This window comes from Pelmatolapia mariae, linkage group LG10_11 (assembly GCF_036321145.2).
Source record: "Pelmatolapia mariae isolate MD_Pm_ZW linkage group LG10_11, Pm_UMD_F_2, whole genome shotgun sequence".
Lineage (NCBI taxonomy): Eukaryota > Metazoa > Chordata > Actinopteri > Cichliformes > Cichlidae > Pelmatolapia > Pelmatolapia mariae.
Genome location: NC_086236.1, coordinates 10,864,734 through 10,876,854, shown reverse-complemented (window position 1 = coordinate 10,876,854; position 12,121 = coordinate 10,864,734). Strand labels below are relative to the sequence as shown.

The 12,121-nt window shown below is 40.0% G+C and overlaps 1 protein-coding gene across 2 annotated transcripts in view; it reads left to right on the top strand.

Moving 5' to 3' along the window:
* jade2 (jade family PHD finger 2) overlaps positions 1 to 12,121 on the top strand; it is a 221,614-nt gene that overhangs the window by 34,220 nt on the left and 175,273 nt on the right. For both annotated transcript variants that reach the window (XM_063485581.1, XM_063485580.1), the window contains exon 3: positions 5,017 to 5,102. In XM_063485581.1, the coding sequence (XP_063341651.1) occupies positions 5,017 to 5,102 (86 nt within the window). The remainder of the gene's footprint in view (positions 1 to 5,016; positions 5,103 to 12,121) is intronic.

The window sequence follows — 12,121 nt, the reverse complement described above, 5'->3', positions numbered from 1 at the left end:
CAACTGCGCCGCGGCCTGTTTTGGTTATCTGGCCACAGTGATGGAGCTCTGCAGCTGCACTATGTGGGGCACGTGTAGATGTAACCTGCCTGGACACACGCATTCTTGAGGAGTGCAGATTCATGAGTAAATGTAAAAAATCCTTAACAGATTAGTGTGCAGTCTGTTTTTATACCCTCGACGCTTACACGCATGGAACACAGTACTAAACAGAGAATTGTGGACAAGAAAATCAGCGGTGTCTGAGTGAGGTGTCATTCATCATCGGACTTCTGGAAGCTGTTTGGCTTTTTTGATGCTTGCGGTGGAGGCTGCTGCTGTGTAGGTGTCAAACGATGTTGCGACTGAGATATATGATTAAAAAAATAATAACAGATTCTTGGCCAGTTTAATCTAACTGCCCAGTTTAACTTTGAAGAATGAAGGCTGGTTCTGTCTGACACACATACTGTATATACATACAGCACCACACACTGTGTCCTATCTCAGCCTGTAAGGTAAGCACACTGTGAATCTACACCAGCGGTCCCGAACCCCCGGCATTTGGTACCGGGCCGTGAGAGTTGAGGCTCGGATGTAAAATTTATGGTTTTCAGGGTTTTTATTGTAATTTTTTAAATTGTCTTTATCGTTAACTCAGTTTTCCCAGGTCTTTTCCCGTGTGTTATGAATAAATCTTCTTGTTTTTGGTACCGGTACTGGTTTTATTTTGTTGTATTTATCCGCAACACCTTAAAGGCCGGTCCGTGGAAATATTGTCGGACATAAACCGGTCCGTGGCGCAAAAAAGGTTGGGGACCGATGACCTACATCTTAGAATAGGAACAGCAGGATTCATATTTGACAAAATCCCCTCATGGAAGTTCTTGTCAGACGATAAAAGGTGCAGTCAAGACGTTCTGGGAGTCACTCTAGCTCGTTTGTCCAGCAAGCACGCAAATACCTTATTGCTGAAATCCAAAGGGCCCGAGTTAAAGTTCGACCTTTGGCCTTTTGCTACTTACCCTGCTCCTTCCCCTTCTTTCCTGTCTATTCCTTATGCAAAACTGTCAAATAAAGGCAGAAAGGCCAAAAAATAAAGAAGTTCTGGGACTGCTTTATGTCTAAATCAAGTTGATTTGTATGAGCTGATTTTGAATATGGTTGACGTTCCCTTCAAGCTCTCCTTATCTTGTGTCTCTGGACCACTTTCAGTGCAACTTCTGTTTGCACTTTTTCCTCTGAGATGCCCTCACTCCAATCGGCCTCGGCCGATGCCCCTCCCTCCCTGAGCCTGGTTCTGCTGAAGGTTTCTTCCTGTTAAGCAGGAGCTTTTCCTTCCCACTGTCACCAAAGTGCTTATTCAGAGGGGGTCATATAATTGTTGGGGTTGAGCGGCCTCTTAAAGAGGAAAAGGTCACACACATATGTTTATGTGTGTGCTGTAATGACTGACCCAATGTAGGCAATTTGTGTATGGTGAAAAAATGTAGGAACATGGATGTGTTAGTGGCTTCCAATACAGTATGTCTTTTTGTGTGAACTGCACGTGTGTGTGTGTGTGTGTGTGTGTGTGTGTGTGTGTGTGTGTGTGTGTGTGTGTGTGTGTGTGTGCGTGTGGGGCGTGTTGGTGATTTTTGAAGAGAGGCTCTCAGCGCAGTTTGCTCCTCAGACATCATGAGCAACATTAGCGGGGTGGCAGCACTGCTGTTGTGGAAAGGGAAATATGTTGAGTGGGAGGCAGCGCACGCATGCACACTCGCATAAAGTCACAGTCGCAGTTTGTTACATTCCAGAATGTTGGCGATTTTATGTTTTATCCATTATGTGTGTGATGTAATTTAATTGCAGATTCGATGCAATTTTTACTGACAGTTTCTTATAGTCACACGTGAGAAGTGTCGCAGGAGGATTTGGGGTTTATTTATTTTAAATTTAGGAAACAGCATAAGGGAAATGGGACACAACTTTTCCTCAATCGGTTTGGCCTCCATTCACAAACATGTACAGGCACACTTGGAAAGAGGTGCGCACACACACACACAGCTGTTGATTGAAGCGGTGGGTGGGATATTGGCTCCGGTGTCTGGTTAATTGCAATTAGGTTGTGTATTAATAAGGTTGTAAAGGACCACAGTGGACTAACCGCTTAACAAGATGCTATTTATACTGCCATTACTTATTAAAGCTTTTAATAGATCATCATCAGTCTGCTTCAATTAAAGGTCTGACTCATAGTGGTAGTGCTGCCACGGGCGTTCAAAGTCACAAAGAAGGTTTTTGTTTGGCTGCTTTCTTTAAATGCTTCTCTGCTGCGTTTGAATCACCTCCACTGGTGTGAATTACAAAAGTATTGAACCCCATCGCATGCTCATTTTAAGAACCTTTGATGAGCAGCTTCTTGCTCTCTAATAAGTAACCGATTCCCTGCCGGTTGGTGCTGGCTAACAGTGTTTAAAAAAAACAACAAAAAAGTATTATCGTTTTATTGTAAACCCTCTCTGCAAAACAAATTTCTCCATAAAATTTCTTTGGCGTGAATTTCAGCACACGCTGTGCGCTTGAAGTCCAATCTACAGCCAGAGACCTGTTCCTCATTTTCCCCACTTTAAATCAACATTCACACTCATTAAACATTCTTGACAAATCAAACGCAGATTAAGTTGGCTTTGTGTTCTGATCCAGATGAATGAAGACTTGAAACACTCCCTTCTTTCCAGCTGTGAGTCAGAAAAGGAAGGTCAGAAAAGGCTAATTTGTCTGCCAGAAAAAAAAAAATTGATGTTTTCTCCTCTGGTCCTTAGCAGAAAACTTCACTGAGTAGCGAAAAAGATGTTTGCAGCTCTTCGGTAGGTTGTCTCCTTTGTGGCATCCAGGAGGGCAGATTTCAAAGATACATTTACGAATGTCATTCTCTCTGTTTTAAATAGATTAACACTTGTTAGAATGTTTTTATTGCAATAAATGCAATTAATTGCAAACAACTTTCTGTGCAGTCCTTTCAAGACATTTGGCACTTAAAGAATCCTTAATTGAAATCTACTGGTGGATTCTGCTACAGCAAGAATGGTTGTAGGAGTTTAAAAGGTTTTTAAAAAGTTAAAAACTTATTTGGGTGCAAAGATAAATGAAGAAAATCAGAGAGAGAGCGAGAGAGAGGAGGAAAGATGGAGGAACATTAGTGAATTGGCAAGTGCAGTAAAGAAGAAGTGAGTGCACCTATGAAGAGGACAAAGAGTGGATAGACGGTCCCAGTGACGTAACTGATGACATACATGGAGGTCTAGGTGAGAGGTTGGTGGACTTTTTTTAACCAGATTGTTTAGCACAATCTTGGATGGTGAGCTGGTGTGCTAGTACCGATTGTAAAGGACAAGAGTGATGTGCAGAGCTGTGACTGCAGTGGGATAAAGCTGATGAATCATAGCATGAAGATATGGGAAAGAGCTGTTGAAGGTAGGTTAAGGAGAGAGGTGATCAGTGAACAGTATGACTTCATGCTGAGAAAGAGAATTACAGATGTGATGTTTGGTTAAAGAATGTTGATTGAGAAGATCAGAAGGAGCTGCACTGTGTTTTTGTGGATCTAGAAAAGGCATATGATGGGGTGCCAAGAGATACTGTGGTACTGCATGAGGAAGTCAGGAGTAGCAGAGAAGTACGTGAGGGTGGTCCAGGACATGTTTGATGACAGTGAGACGGTGTGCTGTTGGAATGATTAGGTGGGTATGGGATTACATCAGGGATTGGCTCTGAGCACTCTGTTGTTTGTAGTGGTGATGGACAGGTTAAGACATCTCCATGGACTGTGATGTTTGCACATGACATTGTGATCTGTAGTGAGCGTAGAGAGCAGGGAGAAGAGAGCCTGGAGAGGTGGAGGTATACTCTGGAGCAAAGAGGAATGCAAGTCAGAAGAGGCAAAGCAGAATACACGTGTGAATAAGAGGTAGATAGGTGTAGGAGTAGATGTAGTGGATGAGGGTTGAGCTGGGGTAAACCATCCAAAGCAATGGACAGTGCACAAGAAAGATGAAGAGGAGAGTACAGGCAGCAGTGAGTTGGTGGATGTGAGTGTCAGGAGGGATTTGTGACAGAAGGATAGCAGCAAGAGTGAAAGGGAGGGTTTACAAGATGGTAGTGAGACCTGCTATGATGTGTGGTTCAGAGACGGTGACACAAAAACACAGGCGGTGGAGCCGAAGACCCTAAAAGTGAGTTGATGAAAGAAGAAGACAGTGATTTTGGGGAAAAGTCAGCAAACTGTTTAAGTGTTTTAGGTATTCATAAGTCATAAGATTCAGTATTGATACATTTTGCACTAAAGGATAAAGAAACTTGATGAAATATCAAATGATGCAGTGGCTCGAAATATCACCGTGCTACACCTGTTGTATCCTATTCGATGGTGACGATTATGGTCTTATTGATCATATTCATGGAGGAAGTACTTCTGTTGATTGACACTAACACTGGGAAGGTGTGGTTAGGGCTTTCGAAGAAACGTCTTTCTGTGCATCACACACTACAACGACCTGGGAATTATGATGGCTTGTGAGCTGGATGAGCTCACGCTCTCGTTTTGATGACATTTCACTGCTGATTATATAGATGCAAGTGGAAACTAAAGTCTGTTTAGATAATGCTTCAAGATAAACGCCCAAAAAGGTGCCCAAATGTGTTTCAAGAGTGTTTGCCAAGTGTGCTATTTTTTCATTCCTTTGAAAGGGACTTAAACTCCTCCATTATAACCAGTTCTGGTAATTTCAGGTTCTAAAATAGTATGGCTACTTTGTTTTTTGTTTGTTTTTTTTCCCAAATTAACTTGTCCAATTTTTCCTTGTTCGGCTCTGGAGTAGAGCACATGGTGAGATAAACTGTTAAACTGAGAGCAGACAAGAAGAGCGAAACTAGAAACTAAAAAGAATTCACATACTTTACATAAATAAGAGTTTGAGTATGTAATGGTTAGAGAAAGACTGGTTTCCTGATCTTACACTGACTGTGGTATCATTGCTGTCTTTGTTATTCCTGCAGGTCAAGTGACGTCGTGGTCCAGGTCATCCAAGAATACGGGCACCAGCAGCACATGGGTCCGCCACCAGCACAAGAAACCATCAGAGGTAAGTTAGTTTGGCAGCTGGGTTTAGTGACTCAGACCCATAGAGTACACCAGCATGTGTTTAATGAAACCCAGTCTCTGTTTGACCGTGACAAGCTCACAATTTTGCTCCACTTCAATGAAAGAAATTTGTTTTGGCTTTGCAAAATTGGCAGAAATGGTCAGATTCAAACATTTTTGGTCAGCTTGTCCATGTTTTTGAACAGTAGAATGATATTCAAATACCCAGTAACATCCTTTGTTTGCTTGGTTGCATGTAATGTGGGCATTGTTGCTACCGTCTCATGTTTCAGAGCTGATTGCCACTGCAGATCTGTAAGAGACCACAGAGTATTTGATAAAAACATATGTCAAAACATGCTTATTCCACTGTCCAAGCGTACACAATCGGTGGAAATCAAATAAATTCACACAAAAGGCATTCGAGAGTCAGTGAATCAGTGAAACGGTCGCTTCTGTCCAATGTAAATACAGCCATCTCCGTCACCGCAGCAAAATCAACCAGGCGCACTGATGGCATAAATTGGTTGGCTAAAATACCAGGTTGTAACATCCATATGGTCATGATGAATGAGCCATGGGCTCTCAAATGACCACCCTGAGCAAGAAACTGGCATAATCCGGTTGGAAAATGGTGCACTCTACCAGTTGTGGCAATGTGTTGCTTGCCACAATCACACATTCCTCCCACTCTCAGTGAAGTGGGCTCTGATCTGTTTAAGGAGAACTCGTCTCTTGCTTTTTGAAGAGTTTCACTTCAAAAATAAATCTGCCATTTGGAAGAAATTGCATTTACTCTTAAAAAATTAGCAGGGGGGAAATTTTTAAATAACGCAGAGGAGGTAACTGCCTCTGACGGCAGATCTTGGCTTCTAAGGATGTTCAATGACAAAGTTCTTTAACAAAATGAATTCATATAATTTAAGGTAATTTGCTCCCACCTTATCTGTATCTCTGCGTCGTTGCTCAAAAGAAATGTCAAAAACTAGCAAAAGTGAAGAAGCTCAAATATTCTGTTTTTCAGCGACTTTTAAAAGAAAAATGAATAAAGCAAAATGGCATGCATGCCCCGAACCACCCTGAAGTACGAGTCATCAGCAGAGCATCTGTCAGGCCTGTGCATTTGATGCTTCCTCCCCCTCAGCTCCATCCAGTTAACCACAGGCTGTTGGAAGGTCCTGTCAGCAATCAGTCTCTCAGTAATTACTACTTTAGCTCTCTGCTCTGACCCGGGCCTCAGCTGAAGAGCCAGGGGCCATGTTCCCTTTCATAATGCTGCCTCCTCGCTCCGGGGCACGCTGCTCTTTCATAAAGGATGGTGTTTTGAAATAATGTTTCTGCTTTTTCCGAAGCAGTGAGTGACAAGAAAGGTTGAACAAACAAAAAGAGCGGGTGGCAGCTGACAAAGGTTCAGTGCAAAGTTTTCAAAAAGAGTTGCGAGAGCATTTGAACTGGTGTCAAGACAGCTTAACTCATTTAATGTAAAAAATCTGGTGCTTTTTGCTCGCTTGGTGCTGATAGAAATATCACGGCTGTTTTTCCACTTTAGTTTATTTGGGTCTTTGAGCCTTTCTGTTTCCACTTTGGCGTAGTGTCCATCGCATTGACAAGGTAATGTTACAATTTTGTGATATCATTTCGCGAACATGCAAAAGGAATGGATTTGTGGGATTGGTTACTTACTGTAACCCTAGGTTCTATGATTACAGGCGTAAAAGCTGGTTGCTAGATCTCTGTTTGTTTTACTTAAACGGTGAATCTTTACATTATTTGTAACGTTTTGAGTTTACCTGTTAATATTGCAAACATTCAAAGTGATGTTGCTTTGTGAACTGACAATATCCACCTACTGCAACCATCAGAAGGCTAGGTTCTTTAAGCTTTTGATTGTTAACCTTCTAGAAATATCCATAATTGAGTTTAGTGTAGATAAGTAGAGACCATTTAAATCAGCCATGCGATTTAAACAGTGAAGAAAATGGATGGATGGTTTCAATCAGGAATTGTATAATTCAACAACATTATTGCTGGTATAAAAGTGCTCACTTGTAAATCACTTATAACTCACTTATATCTCTTACAGTCATTTTTTAAAATTCTCATCCGGAAAGACTGGAGGACAACTTCAGATTCGTTATTTCACGTTTTTCCTAGTATGCAGGTCAAATCAAGAGGTTGATTGTCAGTGTCTGACCTACTTTTCCAACTTTAGAGGACTTTGTTTGTATCTGATTGTTTTCTGACAGCCAATCCAACAATCAGGATCTCTTTGCACGGTAATTTACCAGGTGTAAAAGTTGAATCTAATTCTCAAAGTCTCTTTAATTTTTGACCTAGTTATTATTATTTTTTTAGCAATTACCCTGCAAAATAAAGGGAAGACTGTTTGAAATTGCTCAGTGTCATCTTCAGAATTCATACAAAGCTAAAGAGGAGGCAGTGGGTTGCAATGAAAAATGGCATTGATGAGTACGGAAAACCCTTTCTCACATGACTCAATAAACTCCTTGATTACATGTGTAGTTATTCCTTCTAGCCTGTTAATTGGGCTCATGACTAAATGTTTCAAAGGGAAGTCATCCTTTGACAGCATTTTGAGGAGCTAATAAAGACACTGTCCTTAAACCAGAATACAGGACTAACCCATCTTTGAGTACTAACTGGTTGCCTGTCAGCACTTCAACCAGAGGTGGCTGCAACTGCTGTCAGAGTGTGAATCGTCCTGAGGCGATAGCAACACCTTGCTGTGTGTTTTATATTTCAAACGTCACATGCCTAAGAAAAAAGGCCTTCCTCCCTTGCTGATAATGCTAACATTACTTCCTTGTTTTTACTTGATAGGCAGTTAACTACTCTCCAGGGTCAGGAGTGAGGTTTCCTTTGCTTGCCAAGTGTGGCGAGCAGCAGCCTGGACACAAACCGAAAACAGACACTCTGCAAAGCTGTAGACTCAGCAGCTTTTAAATGAGAGTGTGTAGTTTCCTTCTGGATTGTTGCTACGAGTGAGCATGACTATTTCACTTTTTTCACCTAGCTAATGACAAAGGATGAAAGGATGTATGTAAGTGGTAGATAAATGTGGCTAATATAGACGAGCGAAACAACAAATGTCACATTTCCATGTGGTATTTGTTCTTGAAATGGTTCACTGGGTGAAATAGACTTCTAGGCTATGATGCTTAAGTGTGCTCTATCAAAGATTTCTTCAAGTTTTAACCTCCCTCCCCTTCACCCTTCCATGAAAAGCTTGGTTCTGTCAACTACTGTACATGGCGTGTTTTGTAGTTAGTCCAGTGGTTGGAACTACATGCTTTTTTTAAAAACATGTCAACAAAAACATTATTTTTAGATAGTGAAGAATCCTCACGATTTGCATCCCCACTGGTGAGAAAATTGAACAGTAGCTCTAAATGTGGGTTTCTGGGTTTAAAAGTTTATGGGTTGATGCATACTCTTGGTCGGAGGGAGGTGTGGCAAATGTTAAACACTATGGACTTTGTAATGACAACGTAGTGCTTTTCTAAAAATGAGCCATCTTTATTTGCGCCTTTGCGAGTCGTACTCCAGCTTTGCCTTTTCTTAGAAGTGGTTTAGATGGTTTTTTCTCGGCGGAAGGAGGACACAGTCAAATGCTTCCTTTTTTTCCCTATAGTTTTTTTTAATCTTGTTTTAGATGAGGGTGGAGATGGAGAATTTTAATGGTTGCTAGATGCATAAACACAGAAAACATGAGATTGGCATTGTTGGGAATAGTTCAAGGCTGCAGGTGTGAAGACATGAAGATTGTCTGCTAGTACTTACATGCAGCTTACACAGAAAAAGCAGCTTAGTTTACAAAAATCTTTTTTGAGGGAAAAATGAATCCATTCGTCATGGTCTCTATTGGGAGATGCGAGCAGACACAGCAAGGGTTTATGTTTATGATGTCTGTTGGTGTTTCTTCCTTTATGCATAGTGTATGCATAGGGAGAGCAGAGCTGCAGAATATTAAATATGCATAGTTAACATTAGAGAATAAAATGAATAGCAACTGGTCTCTGTGACCTTGATATTTTGATAACTTACTCTGTGAGTTGCACACAATTTAACGAGGATGATCTGTTATTGAGCAGATTGCTGCCTTTGAAATGAGGACTTTTGTACCGCATTTAATTAGGCATGTAAAATTCATCAAAAGTATATTTAATGCTGTAATACAAAAAAATAAAGCTATTTGGGACACGAGTGACCCAGATGGTATTTTAGGGTTTAACAAATCTCAACAAACAAAATGAGGTTTGTATTGTATAAACAGAACAGAAATAAGCTGTATACAGTCTGCAGCTGGGCATTTAGCAAAAGCTGTGACCTGCAATCAGTGATGCAGTTAGTCAGCTATTTACAACTGGGAAGGGGAGCAGTTAAATATTGTGTACCCACCAAAGGCATGAAGTTAAAAGCGATTAATTTAAATTTTTTTAATGCTATATCACGTGGGTAGTCTTGCTTAAAACAAATAGAATACCTAGACTCAGTCAAAGTACTGTAATCTGCTTATTAATCCAGATTAATGCATCTTAAGCTGTCATCGTCATCAGAACAATATGGCAATATATAATATGTAGTCGGTAGGACCTACCAAAGCAAGATGGCATGATCGGAAGCACTAGTTTCACACCTTTCAACTTGTCACAGTATTTTCAATAACAAATATCCAGCAGCCCTGTGGAGGCGAGCAGGGTAAGATAAATGTTACCTGAGTAGGCTTTACAGGCAATTTACAGCAAGAAGGCTTTGAACTAGAAATGATAATATCAGCCACTTCTGGTGCGACATGGGAGGAAGGAAGTGGTATCAGCGGGGGGGATTGCCGAAAAAGATGATGAGCAGGTGTGAAGCACTTTCGATAGCATTGTTGTTTAAATAAGTGTGTGTGTGTGTGTGTGTGTGTGTGTGTGTGTGTGTGTGTGTGTGTGTGTGTGTGTGTGTGTGTGGAGACAGAAGCCAGCTGTAGATGCTGTATATGGATTTTACATCAGCAGGGGTGGTATACAATATATCAGCACTTGTTCAGTGAAAGTAAACCAAAGTAAAATGAGATGAATATAGATTGTTATATTGTTTAAGGTGTTTGATATGTAATACCTCCAAGATTTTAATTAATACTGCCTAGATTTTCTTTTTAGTGAGCACGCTTTAATGTTGGTGACCTAAAGACAGCTTTTTAGGATGAGAAGTTTCTTTTGCTTATATGTAATTTATTCATTTTTTGAAATCATATATTGAGTGATGATACGATTACAAAGCAAAAATGAGTGGGTTTTGCAGTGGAAAGTGTTTGGGGTTTGACTAACATGTCTATTCATGTTAGACATAGACTGTCTGTATGAAACATAGCCATAACCACTTTGACATTACCCATTAGTCTGTGAAGCCATTTTTTTAATAGTCTCAAGTTAGCATTTTGACCACAGTCATGTTGCTGTGAGGTCTACATGTCTGTATTTGGAGGAGAATGTGGAGTGCTAAGTTATCGGCTAATGCTAATGCTAGTGCTACATGTTAGCAAGCCTTATCTATACGTTAGACACAGGCACATGCTAATTAGTGCTAAGTAATAGATAAATGAATAAGAGTTTTATTTACAAAAATGTAAGGGAAATTAGGACAGTTAACTGCACAGAGAACTTATAGTATTAAGTAGATAATTGCATTTTTACCACAAATACACTTGACATGGCAGCGATTGGAATTAGCGCAGACAGTGAATGGCTAACGGTGCTTTGACCAATACCCACCTTTAATTGTAAGCCTTAACAAGACAAAAATGCAAACATAGGTAAGTTGTTATCTATAAAAGGTAACAAAAAGGTAAAAAAAAAAAAAAAGAAAAAAAAAAAGCATTGTCCGTACAGTTAATATGAAGTGGAAATTTGGTAGCAGCGAATTGTATGGGATTCTACAGATAGATGAGCGTTTTTATTGTCACCATCTTGCTCTTTTGAAAAATGAGAGATGTGATGAAATGTGAAACTGCACACACACTAGCTAAAATGTGTAATATTCCCTGCATAATCCTCGTTTTTTAAAGTTAGAAGGACCATAATTTACAAATTGGTCTTGACCCCAAATTAGCGACAAGGCCTATAAACTTATGAGGGAAGTATTTAATGTTTTTGGGGTTTTTTTTTATAGAATTTAAAAAAATCATAATCTCCTTGTAACCACCAGAATCTATCATTTGTGGCCATTAATAAAAATGCAGGTCTTTTTATATTGTCTATAGGTAGCCTCAGTTTTTGGTATTTTTGCATGAGCTTTAATTTTTTAGTCTGCTTGGTTTCTTAAATTTTTAATATCTGATTTTTTCCCCCCTTTTCTAGTGAAAAACTTAAAAAATTTAAGTTTACTTTTGTCAGTTTGTGGTAGTCCTTTTAATGTCTTCAAAGTGTTTTGACATTATAGTTTTCGGCTCTTTGTTATATATAGTTATCACGGCTACAGGTGTCTTTCTCATCTTTTCGCACATATACTTATACTTTAATACTTGTTAAAGTCATGTTCCAGTAGAAGAAAATAAAAGGGAAATTGAAATCTGTCCTCGGGGTATTGACAGGCTGTGTGAACCAAAGCATTTTTAACAGCTTGTGTGTCAAGATTAGGGTTATTGTTCCAAGGCAGATGTTATAGATGGATCCCTGTCAAGAGTCGTGATTGTGATATATTGTGTTAACTCGTTATTTAGATCAGCCTTACTGCTGGCTCAGATGCTCTGCAGTCTTGTATATGTGAACAGTAAGGCAAGTAAACAATCACAGGTAACGATATTAACTTACTAATGTGTACTGTATGTATACATGTTAGTGCATTTGTACGTGTGTGTGTCCTCTAAGCTAACAGCTGCTGAAGCTCATTAGGGTCTGGTGGAAACAGCTGTGAAACTCCATGGCAACCAGATGCAAACAGCTCGAAGTTGATGTTACAGTTTGTCTCTTTCTCTCTCTCTCACACACACACTCTCTCTCTCTCACACACACACAC